The sequence below is a fragment of the Mytilus edulis genome, chromosome 2, assembly GCF_963676685.1.
Source record: "Mytilus edulis chromosome 2, xbMytEdul2.2, whole genome shotgun sequence".
Taxonomy (NCBI): domain Eukaryota; kingdom Metazoa; phylum Mollusca; class Bivalvia; order Mytilida; family Mytilidae; genus Mytilus; species Mytilus edulis.
Window position 1 is genome coordinate 95,581,509 of NC_092345.1, and position 13,454 is coordinate 95,594,962.

Below are 13,454 nucleotides of genomic sequence, written 5' to 3' on the forward strand. Positions count from 1 at the left end.
TATTCGTAGTTCTACTTACTAGTGACTATACATATAACAAAATTTAAGAACAGAAATAACCATAAACAAGCAAGTTAGTTCTATTATTGAATACATGAAAGAAAAGCACCTTAATACAAAGGTCACATAATCTATTGAAATTGGAAGATCGACAACAATAGAAGTGAACACTGCAAATAGATCATATCATTACCTGCAAATCGTTAAAAAAAGCAAGAATACAAAACTGTGATAACTAATTAGGTATTTTAATTTGAATTAAATACATTTACAAACACACGTTTTGTTCTAACATTACCATAGTTGTTTTTGTCATCTACAATCTGTTAATGTTTGCTCTGTTTCATAGTAACGTAACAGGTCTTGAAGATGTTTCCAAACATCAAGATTTGCTGACAGAATTACATAGACAGGGATGGACTCAAGATGAGTTACAAAATCTGATAGGCAAAAAATTTATCAGAGTATTTAGAGTACTTGAAAAGGTATATCCATCGAATAATTCATCATAGGCGGAATGAACAGTAACCTCGTTTGAACAAAAGGTGTAAATTGTATTCCGTGACTTCAATTTACTTCCTTCGTCGTTTTGTATAAATTGCAATGCTATCTTACATGTATGAAGGCATACTGAGTAGCTTCACTGGAGTCATTTATGTGTTACTTTTTGGCGAAATAGCTGTCCATTAAATACAGTCATTTTTGAAAATTTGAATTTAAAACATAAAAGTTATAAAATGGTGAAATGAAGTTTAAGAACAAAAATTAACCAAACACTTCTATTTAGCAAAGGTGAAGCAATTAGCCTCCCTTTCCACATTTGTCATGTCGCTCTCTGTCATAGATTTACTTTACAGTATAGGTTTTGCTCATTGATGAGTACCATAAGGTGAGGTATAGTTGTTAATATTCTAGACGGTCACTAGTGCATAGTTATTCATTAAAAACCGCTACACATTTCGTTAGTACCATACCGAAATTTAGAAGTCGTTTGTCGATTGAGAAAAAAAATCCGGGCTACAAACTAAAACTGAGGGACACACATCAAATATAAATGGAAAACAAAGGAACATCAGGAATATTAAGTGCAATAAAAGCAAACGCCATCATACATAGAAACGAACAACAAAAACAGAAGCCAACGTACATAGAAACGAACTACAAAAGCAAACGACAACATGCATATAAACTATGATATTGCACAAATGCTCTCAACGACTGCCAATTATTCCGCTCTTTCTATTTCTAACTTGTAAAGAAAAGTTATATTTGACATTATTAGGCGTAGGCAAAATTGCCCTGCAAATAAATCGAGAACACGAGTTTTAAGCAATACTCTGTAGTTTCATTTATTCTTACTTTCTTGGCCATAAAATATTCAAGTAAAAAATATGAAAGGGAGATGTTATGTAAGGAATAATAAAGTCTGTCAACAATCAATAAATTCTTATTTGACCAAGATCAGGAATAGGATTGGCTGCAAACAAACATATTTTGATTTTACTCTGTAATATTGTTTCTGCGTCTGTCCAACATCAGGAGCCTATGATTTATTAGTTGTTGTTGGTTGATGTCTGTTTATAAATGTTTTTAGCAAACATTGTTTTTTTTCTTTTGGGTAGTTCGGCAAATTTTCATTATGGAGTACCATTCAGTATTGCTTTCCCATCACAAGGAGGCCATATACGTTGTTTATATCCTTTGGTATATGATGGAAAACTATTCTATTGACAATCTTAAGACATATCAATGTTTCCCGTGCACTAGGTACAATGCGTAATGGTATCACTTGTTAGTAAGTTGGTATTCGATAATTCATTTGCAGAAAATGACAGTTATTACTCATTCGTTTGATGTGTTTGAGTTTTTGATTTTGCCACTTGCTTAGGAAGCTCGGATTTCGATATTTTTGTAGTTTTACTTTATACATGTATATGCTATTCAAGTAAATAAAAGAAACAACATGTTTAAGTTTAATTTGTTTCACCATATGAGCGTATAGAAAATATTTCATTATTGGTGTTCGAAAAATATTTTCGATGTTAATTTTCATTATAAATAAAGCACATTTTTTAGTTTTGTCAAGTAGCAATGAAACAGGATCATGTTGGCACACTTACAAGTCTGGTTGTACCGATCATATTTCATACTGACTTAAGTATACTAGTAGCGTCATTTACATAGTAATAGTACTACAAATACTACCCGTATCTCTATTAATTGCAGATAAAACAGCAGCTAAGAGGAATGCAGCCTTATGACAGAGAATGAGGCAGTTCCAGATCGAAGATGTTATACTTCTTTTTGACTCGATCGAATATTTGTTAATTGTCGAAAATCGGTAATGGTGTACAAATATTTGCACCTCATGTTTGCGGTTTACATCTTATCCGCAAGGTTTTTTTTAAATTTCTGTTGGAATTAAATTAATATTTAAGATCAATTCGATGCCACTGCTGGTGGAGTTTTAATTCCCCGAGGGTATCACTAGCCCAGTAATCAGCACTTCTGTGTTGACTTGAGTCATCCTTGATATGTTCATAATTATGGATAAACTGTTTATACCGCAGTCCCACTAGGCCACAATCGCACTACGATCTTTGAAAAAAAAATGCAAATCGTGTACATCGCAGTAAGGTCGTAATACGGTCGTGGTGAGGTCTTCAAGATCGTGATGAGCGTGGCCAACTTTGAACATATTCAAAACAGTTGTGGTGCGGTCATGGCGAAATCAGGTCATTATAGAAGCGTAGTGTGAGAGCGCAGTAAGGTCGTGGTAAGATCCCAAAGGTCGACGTACCATCGTAGCGAGAGCGTAGTGAAAGCGTCTTTCTATCCGTAGAGACTGCGCTACGATCTCACAGCGACGTTACTACGACCTCACTACGACCATCACGTTCTCACTGCAACCCACCTACGCTTTCACTACGACTATACCACGTTTTCACCACGCTGTTCAAGACCATAGTACGATTCTAGCATGTCCATGCCGTCTTCAGCACGCTCTGCTTACGACCTGACTACGTTCATACGACGACCATCATGCTCATTGTCATTTTCATATACAATATATAAAAGCTCTCCATGTTTTGTTTGTCTGTATGTAATTTGGACCTCTTGTCTTTTTTCTCCAACGGCTCAACCATGCTTGACACATCTGTGTCATCCCTGCTATCGTTCAGTAAAAACATCGTTATGTGAGCTTGATGGACTAGCAGTAGGTTGTGATTCAGGTTTCGTTGGTCGGTCCGACATCTCTGCTAGATCAGGATTCATTACTATCAGAGCCCCCTCTGCCTCCATATCTACTCCTACCACCATGCATACGTGTTCTGCTAGATTTAGGTGGCATGGCTGTGTTGTTTCCAAGAAATCTACGTATTAATCAGAAATATAAGAAATGGAACAGTATCTATATGGAACACGATGTTGAGGTTATTGTTGAGAACGTAGTAAGATCGCGGTATGAAGTGCTATAATCGCAGTAGAAGCGTGGTAAGATCGTGATGCAATCGGATAACTCGTGGTATAGTCGTAGTGAGAACGTGACGAGCGCAGAAAGATCTTGATAAGCGTAGTGAGGTCGCAGAATAAGCGCGGTGAGAACGTGGTACAATCTTAGCGGGATCGTTGTAGAAGCGTAATGAGGACGTAGTAGCATCGTGAAAGCAACGAAAATTAACATTTTCATGCCGCTCATACCGCGACCTCACCACGATCTGAATTTATTTTAGATCGCGGTGAGCGTGGTGCGATCGTGGTCTAGTGGGAATGGGGCTTAATAAAACTTTGCATTTTTAAAATACTAAGGTATTTTTATCTCTGGAATAGATTACCTTAGTTGTATTTGGCAAAATTTATAGGAATTGTTGGTCCTCAAAATGCTTCATCTTCGTACTTTATTTGATCTTTTTTTTAATTTTTGGTTCGAGCGTCTTTTGTAGACAAAACGCACGTCTGACGTTAATTTGTATTTTAATCCTGGTATCTATGATGAGTTTAATTACATCTCATGATTAATGTATTTGTCAATCGTCAATGGCAGATAGCAGGGTTTTAGATCGTCGGTTGTTAGACCTGTTAATCAAATGCGTTTTGTTAAAATATACTTTTCACGTATTAACAAATCAATTATGAAAATCACAAAATTGACAAAACTATATATATGTGGATGATGTATTAAATATTGAATAAAATTTGTAAGAATGTCGGTATTCTGAATATAATGCAAACACTGTCAGGGTAATAATTAATGTTTTTTTCAATTTGAATTGGTATAAAAAAGAAATTTAAAAGTTCAAATAAATAGCATTTGCGGATAGATAATTTTAAAAACTAATCTATCAATAAATACTATATTCCAGAGACACTTTTAGTCCTATATATTAAACAAGGCAAGCATAATCTCCCATATGCATAGGACAAACAATCCATCAAAAAAGTTCAAAAAAAGATAAAAAAAGGTCTATAGAATTCTATCAATGCTTAACAATGTATTAAAGCGGTCCACAAAATGTAATGGTTAAATTAAGTATCTGTAAAAATTGAACTAAAGTGATATGATTAGGATTACCACAAAATTATTACAAATTTGTGTTCTTAGCATAATATGGTTCGAAACATATGTCTTTGAGTTTTTACTTAAAACTTTGTCATACAAAACTAAAATCATATGAACACGGAGGAAAATTCAAAACGGCAAGTCCCTAATCAAATACAAGTGAGAGGTTTACGTAGCTACAAAGTCAGATCTAATCCACCATTTTCCGCATAATAAATGCATGTTACAATCCAAACTGTGAAACTATCTGAACGATCAAAAATGTAACAGTTTTGTTGTACGGACGTTGCCTGTTGCAAGAGATGTTTGTTTATTGCTTTTAAACATGCCCTCACCCATCAGGCGTGATAAATGTTGTTCGATTCAAAAACATGAAAATATATAACAACGTGTTATATGCTATAAGTAATTAGTTTTCTGCAGCAGTGGTCTTTTTATCAGGAAGTTCTCAAGTCAGTACTCGCTTTCTACAATCAGATCTGTCCGCTTGAAATAAATGATGGTTAGCCGTTGTTTAATCTATCTATTTAAAAACAAATAATCTCTATTTCAGAAACCAATTTTTAGTGAGTTCCATTTCTAGCTATTTAATTCAATTGTGTCTCCTTAATACATTTAGATTAACAACTCGTACTTTTTTTCCTGTTTATGTGTAGTCTTGATTTATATTGGCTAGCTGTTAACCTAAAATAGGTAAAACAAAATCGAATGACTATCGCAGAATTTAAGATGATAAGTGCATCAACATGATGATTTCTCTACGTATAACCGTATAAACAACTACTGCTAGAATACAATAAAAATATAAACGTACAAAACCCGTTTATTTCAATCATTCAAAATATGTAAATTTTCGTCTAGTTCCTGAGGCGAATTTACATTGAGATCAACATTACACACTGGTATAGTCAGTTCCGTTAGGTCCATATTTCCGTTTGTATCCCATGTGTCCGGAACACACGTGTGATGTGTGTCATGGTCTATAGCATATGTTTTTGAACGTGATGACATGTTGCTTTGACGACGCATTATTCGCCGACGACGCCAATGCTTCTTGATTTCTCTTTGAACCTGTGAATTACAATTAATAAATGAAATACACTCAATGAATGGCTTTAAACTGATACAAATATCATTGGAGCCCATGGAACTCGGCAAGCGTATACAAATCATATAAATTTCTCATCTAAATTTGGGATACAGCATATGATGTGTCAAGTGTCAAGATATATCATGGTTACTCCTTACAAAAGGTTTTGAACGTGACAAGTTGGTTTTCCTAAATATCATACGCTGTCCCTGCCAATCATTCCTGATCTCTGTCTGAACCTGTCAATTGAAATCGCTCTATGTCAAAACTTAATCAAGAAAACAAAATCTATGAACGGCTTTGTTAGTTTGTTAATACGAAATTACCAATCATTCACAGAGGATGTTTTCAGTGAAGTAGAAAGCATAACACTAAACTTATCTAACTGACACATCAAACTTTATTTATTTTTATTCTTATATAGAAGGCACAGCACTAATTCTTTATGCTTAATTCTCCAATTTCAATTATGCATAGCTCTTAATTCCAGTTCAATAAAGTGACATTCCTTTCTTTTCTAGCCTGAAAAAAACATTGTAACTTGTAACATTTCAACTTGTCTTGTCTTTTGCTTACAAAATGAACCTAACTGAAATTGAATATAAGGTTGTATCGGTTCCTATCTGCTATGTTCTTTCATTCCGGGGCAGGGATTAGTGGTGTTTCACATTTAACTTATAATAAACATATCAAATCCAGTTTTGAGTATCTCTCATATTATCTCCCTTTTTTTTTTATCTCAAATATTATTGCCAATTTCATTGCACAACCAACAGAAGAAGGTTAAAAAAAAATAGAAAAAAGTCAGATATGGCAAAAGCAATCAAACTTTGAAACTGCGTGCAATTATGTTGTTGTCGTTCAAATGTAGGTGATCAATTTTACTTAAATACAAAACATATTCTATAAATCAAAACACCGCAACGTTTGTATTGTTTCACCTAAACAAAATTTAAGTTTTCTGCAGTTAACCATCTCAATGTTTAAACTATAATGATTCTGTTTTAGACACGTTATAATTACCTCTCCGTTCATAAAACAAAATAATAAGGCAACTGCAAATCCCTGAAACAAAACAATAACCAGTTATTGATATTATATGTCACATATCTAATATAGTCAATGTAAACAAATATACTTCTAGATATATCACCCATCAAACTGGTGTAGCCCACCATTTATGTGCCTTTACCTCATTAGGCTAACTTGATCATATATTGTCTTTTTATTCATATCCGGTTTTTTTTATCCTCGAAAAATTTGAGCGTTGGTTGTCGATGTGTTTAGTTGTTCTATGCAAAAAAAAATTGTGATTCCAGTTATTCCTTTTAATTCGTATGTGACATTACAACAAACTGTTCACATTTATGGTTACATCTGCATACCTTACCTGGAATGAATTGAAGAACATTTCCGAATACATCCATATGACCTCTAATTTAGGGTCCATACATATAGGCACTGCTATAAACACTGCATAATACACGCCAAACAATGGAATAAGTACTAATGTTGATCTGGCTAACTTTCTATAAAATGTTAACAATTATCCAAATCTTAAAATAGTTATAACTATACCATGTACCTTTTGATGCATAAAAATATGATTATGGATATAATTAGATGTGGTATGAGTGCCAATGAGACCACCCCTCCATCCAAGTAGCAGTTTATAATAGTAAACCATTATATGCCAAAGCATGGCCTTTGCCTTGAAATTTCCTTTACTTTTAAAATAACAGACATGAACATATGGACCTCTGTTCATATACATAGTTATAATAAAATCAAGGTTAATATAAACCAAATTTTCTAGATTTGAATTCACCAAGCACACTTAAAATCTCCTAAAATGAAAAACCTTTAAATTCGTTAAATGTTTTAGAACATACACTGACTTCGGAGAACAGTAAATAACAGTCGTAACAATGATAAATATGAACTTCCGTCTATTTTTGTGGTGAGTATACGGGTGTTGGAAGTTTGTGTGGTATGATGTACTTTCTGCATTTCCAATCTAATTGATTTACTTGGTGTCACATCTAATTAACCACGTAATGCTGGCTACAAATGTTCGAAAATAAAAAAAAAAGATAAACATTGTTAAGGCGAAGTGTACGTAATTAAACTACACAATGGATTTTTTTTTAAATTTTACATGTAGATTCTACTTGTAAAAATTAATCGGAAAATAAAATAAAAAAAAGGGGGTAACCGTTTTCGTTTTTGAGATACGAGCTGTTGAAGTTGACAGCATCATACACCAAAATTACAAAGGATACATAGGGAAAATCGTGAAATTCGGCAGGAATTGTTACATTTCCTAGATTTTCTATTGTATTAGACAATCTATTTTTTTTTAAATTTATGAGACGATTCTAAAATGTCTGAGGAATCGATTGGTGCAAAGAAAGTCCTTAGCAACCGTGCTACTTTTCAAGCTATATATACCCTGTTAAAGTTGAATCTTGAGTGTAAAAAAACAAAAAAACAACGACAACGTTATTGACGTCGCCGCAACAGTTACGACGCTTCATATAGTCCTATACTTGTATGAAATATATACCGTCGTGTTGCTCGGTCTTTAGTTCTTTATGTTACGTTTTGTGTACTATTGTATTGTATTTGTCTATTATATTCGGGTACGTGCGGAGATCGCCAAGCTAAAAAAAGGTTGACATTTTCTTCATTATGAACTAGAACTATTTTCGACCTTTGGTGCCTTATTTTTTGTTAAAATCTAAACACTGCGACGTGCTTTCAAAATCTTTGCTCCCATAAAACTTTATTTCATCAAGGTCTCTTCTCAGAATATCAGCCATCTGTCTGGCACAGGATAACAAATCAATATTTAAGTAAATTTAAGTTGTGTGGTAATTCTTAGTACATTTGGGTAAATTAATCTTATCTTTGTGCCGCATAAGCATCTCTATAATTCAACACATCCCTGAGCCACGACATTATATATTTTATGCATTGCATGCGTTTCTTTTTATTACAATCTAGACCGGCTAGTAACCGTTGTATAACTTTACACGTCTGAAGACGAATATTTGCGTGAAACTTTATTGTATGATTTTTATTTCTGGAAATCAATCTGAAATCTACAACAGTCCATTTCCGAAAGTCGGACTGGACCTTTACTTTTATGTGCATTCGGGATTTACTCAAATTGTAACCCGAATAATTCAGTCAGTTACAAGTATCACAAAACTTCCTTGACCTATTTTATTTAACCATAATAGAAGGTGGAGGGAAGGAGGGATCCAGATCCCGAAATTCCGGGCTTAAAAACACGAAATCCGGTGAGGTCCCGAATTAAAAAAAGTTAAATCCCGACTACCCGAAATTCGGAAATAGAATTCCCGGATCCCGAAATCCCGAGCTTTAAAACACCCGATCCCGGAGTTCCGATAAAGGTCCTACCCCCTCCCTCCCCCCGTTATTCCATATTCTATTCATTCATAATCTTGAATTGAGACTTGATACTTCAAAATAACATTCTCTAATTACACACAGGCACAATAAAAGAAAACAGATTTCGCTATATATCTCTTCGAAATTGGAATTTGTGAAAGAAGAAATGACATGTTATATTTTATCTTTCATGTGTACTTTCAATTTCAATATGGTTCTAAATTTAGATTTTGTTTTCCCATAAATTGCGGATGAATAGAAGACACCTGTTTATTTTATGCACATGTAGAAAAAGTTGAAAACTGGTAGTTGAATGACATATATTTTACTTATTTTAAGATAAATGTTAGAGTGAGACAATTTTTAAGTTACTGCGTAATTTTTGGGGCATAATTTGTTTATTTTTTGTTTGTTTTCAGTCTTTGTTCTTCCGACTGGTAAGTTTTGCACTAGTGGTCAAATTATTCTCTAGGTATAGTCTGATTTCTTATATGAATATAAATCATGTCTTTAAATTTTCAATAGCACAAAATACGAACATTTCAACGTCTTTTTAATTAAACAATTAAATTCACACTCTTTCATTAATTATTTGTATTAACCTATTATAAAACTTTACGTTGAGTACTGTGTTTTTCGTTCAAGACTACGGTTTTTTTAAAACGATATTGTTGGGTCAATTCAGGTTTCATTTTAATTAATCTGATATCAATAGAAGAAATTTTTTTACATGTTTATTTGTTTATAACTTTGTTGTGAGGCTTTTTTTCCCTTTCTGTTGATATCATATACACGAAATGCCTTCTACGCGTCTAAAAAAAAAAAAACAGTGTTTTAAGTCAGGCTGCACACAAAACAACGTACAGAATGCTGTGATTTCTAATTGGAGTTCTTTAGATAATTTCTATGGGGTTTAAGACAGCACAGGCGTGCTTGTTGGATTCATCATAGACCGCAGAAAGTAGTTTCTCTTTCGTGTGTCCTTTCTTGGAGTAAGGGAGATAACTTGCGTAACTAACGACGAACGTTTTTAATCCCGTATTCCGCTAGAGGTGTGCAATTACGTACACTTCGCCTTAACATAGAAATGACTTGATAAAACATACCTGTATTTATTTGGATCTTTTGTGTGTGCTGCATTCAATTTAGTATACAACACTCGGATAATATTAATGAAAAACACTAGATTTATCTACAATAAAAAAAATAGAAGAAAGAATTTTTAATGAACTTATAATATTGGGTAAATGAAACAATCAAATTAACTCCATGGTGTCTGAATTACAGATATGCAGCATTGCAACCTTGATCAACAAATATCATACACCTTGCACGCACAAAAAAAAAAGACAAATCAGATTTGATATCGAACTATTCGTAAGACATTATGGAGATAGGTAGTTAAATTGCCATTTCCGCAATTTGACCTTTACTGGTAATTAATAAATGAATTACAATGTCTAATGTGATTGTAAATGCTATTTAGTCAGCATCACGTGTCAACATAAATAATGGTCAGTGGTTTTCCTATCGTTGATAATTTCTGCTAAAAATAAATTCTTAACGGGTTGACTACAAAGTTGCCACTTTGTATATATACCCATCTACTGTTGACTGTTGTTTGCACTCTCTGTGGCTTTTGTTGTTTTCAGGTTACACCACATATATAATAGTAAATTCAACATTTATTGTCTGTAAATAACGAATTGTGGTAAGATGCCAGTGAGATTACTAGCAAACAGAGTTACAAAGTCCAGGAGTAAAGCAACTATATATCACAAAGCGACCTTTTACAACGAAAAAATCCCTATTGTATAGTTAGTTAATGGTTCCTTCCTTATAAGACGTAGAAACATTCAAGTGAAACTACCAACGGCCAGATTGTCACACAACAATAAAGACATATAGCAAAACACATTGAGCTACTTTGTTTGGCTTTTTAATTATTTTGATATGAGCGTCACGGATGAGTCTTATGTAGACGAAACGCGCGTCTGGCGTATTAAATTTCAATCCTTGTACCTTTGATAACTATTGTAATATACCCTGATAAAAATCAATGCCAAATAATTTTTATATATTGTCAATATTTATTAGTAAAATACTGTTTTGCTAAATTGACGTGTTTTGCAATATAATAGCTATTGAGTGTCGTATTTTAGGAAGTAACGCTACTATAAATTGTTAACTTACAATACATGTTACCATAATCGGACCTTTGATTATCCAGAAAAATCTATTGTCCATTGTGTTCCAACACCTTAAAACATAAATTTATAAATTAGAAATCATTGCAGCTATATGGCTTTGTAAAGGAATATATCTATTTTACTTTACCCCAAGAAACCTAAGAATAAATCTTATCAGTTTATGAAACCAACGTTAATCCTAGTCGAGAAGACTGTCTACGTGTTCTGTTATACTTGTTTTTTTGCCTTGTTTTTGTCTTTATTTTTTAATGCAATTTTGTAAGAACTGTTCAACGTGATCGTAATTGTACACACCCGTCATTGGGCTAATGACTTGACTTCTTCTTTGTCAAATCTGTGTTTTGTACCCCTGTTAAAATGTTTGCAGAACCAATTCCTTTGTATTTGCTTGTTATCGTGGTCTGTCTTTTAAATCGAATTATAAAATTTGTACATACAAAAAGTACTGTTGCCATCAAGTTTAACTTTGTGATTATCCAACCATTACTAGTATAAAATGTTCATACGCATTCATAAAAAAAGTCATAATGCAAGGGTTCTATTCTAGCTAATATAAGTTTTGTTATGTGGCCTATGATATTTGTCAGAATAAAAAGTCTGGTTATTCGACAGTACAGTTTTGACTATAGCAATATGTTTACAAAAAAAAAAACACATTACTCATAACAGACCGACAAAAAAGCAAGGTAATTTTTCGAATATCTACTATCTTGGTAGTATTGAATGCAAAACCGTAAATGATGCAACTGCATTGCTAAATTTTGTTATTCAACTTAAATGTATAATAATTCAAACTTTCAAAATTTCACAAATTGTATTATAACGTCAATATTGTATAGTGTGTTTACTTACAGTGTGTTTTCGAACATATATCGCACAATTACCCATGGTATAACTGACAATAAAGGCACACCTGAATAAAAGAATTATGTTATCAAAATATGTAAAGACAAACTGCTTCCATTTTGCTTGAATAGGTAAATGTGTTAAATCTACGTTGTGATATGTAATTGTTTAGAAATATGATAAATATTTATCCGTGTTCACCCCCAAAAACTTATATCAAATAATCAATGTAACGTCACTGAAATCCAAAATATGTCTTGTTGAGCAGGAACGGTCTTGTAATGATCCAATTATGTTAACATTTTCAAAAGTGCAAAAAAGTGTCCACCTTAATCAAGAAGGTTTTTTTTCACATATGCTGTTTGAAATCGAATATAATCGAGAGTATTAAGATATTTGTGTTAATCTTTTAGGGGTGCATTTTATACTGCAGTTTTGAAAATTCTTTTCAAAATGTAATTGATGTATACGAAACTCTCTCTTGCTTATATTTAAATTCTGTATCGTAGTTTCACTCTAATAAATACAACTGTTACATATAAAGCTCAAATATTCTAAACACTTGTATGTTCCAATTGTCGTTTCAAAAAACCCGTCCATCACTATTATTAAACCAATCTTAATCTAAAAGGTCATTCTGATCTGAACATCTTTGAAAAGCTATTCTATGGCTTGTATACTGTCGTTTGTTGTGAAGTCGTTTTGGTTTTTTGTTAGCTGTCCAATTTTATTCGACTTATGAGTTTCAAAATCTCTTTGTGCATCTATCTTCCGTCTTTGTTTTTAATATCAAAATATTCTAATATATACTTATATCTATTAATACAGTTTTGTAACTATCTGGTGGAATTTTGGTTGGAATATCAACTTTATCAGTTCGAATGGCACAGTTAGTTGGGTTAAATGTACAGGAACAAAAGAAGACTATTGCCTGTTTTTGAAAGCAATGACATCATCAAAATGTTAAATATACTCACACCATCCTAATATAAGAAATGTTCTGTATATATGTCGTGATACGTTGTATTTTGTCGACAAAACAAATGTATGTAAAAATAGTCCTTCAACAAATATCCACATGAAATTTGCAGTTAATACATAGTAGAAGATGACGTAAACCGATTTACACATCCATGCCTACAAATTGAGCTAAAGATTAATATGCTATATTGATATTACATCGTTGAACGAATTGAAGCATAATATGCCCGAAAGGTTCAACTTTGAGTGCATACATTATTTTAATGAGTAAGGTATGGCTAAATAAGATGTGTTGTAATAACGACATATTACACTAGTCAAATATTAATGTTAACTAGAGAAGTTAATA

General features: G+C 32.9%; 1 protein-coding gene across 2 annotated transcripts in view; it reads right to left on the bottom strand.

The window, feature by feature from the left end:
- Window positions 1-5,375: 5,375 nt before the first annotated feature.
- The window catches only part of LOC139513550 (parathyroid hormone/parathyroid hormone-related peptide receptor-like), a 36,800-nt gene continuing 28,721 nt past the window's right edge, over window positions 5,376-13,454 (bottom strand). The window contains exons 8-14 of one of the 2 annotated variants that reach the window (XM_071302170.1): window positions 13,102-13,261; window positions 12,131-12,191; window positions 11,262-11,328; window positions 10,175-10,260; window positions 7,042-7,180; window positions 6,675-6,716; window positions 5,376-5,632 (exon numbers count right to left, since the gene is read on the bottom strand). In XM_071302170.1, coding sequence (XP_071158271.1) covers window positions 5,390-5,632; window positions 6,675-6,716; window positions 7,042-7,180; window positions 10,175-10,260; window positions 11,262-11,328; window positions 12,131-12,191; window positions 13,102-13,261 — 798 coding nt within the window. In that variant the 3' untranslated portion in view covers window positions 5,376-5,389. Of the gene's footprint in view, window positions 5,891-6,674; window positions 6,717-7,041; window positions 7,181-10,174; window positions 10,261-11,261; window positions 11,329-12,130; window positions 12,192-13,101; window positions 13,262-13,454 lie in introns of both variants that reach the window. The other variant, XM_071302171.1, reaches the window with a different exon arrangement.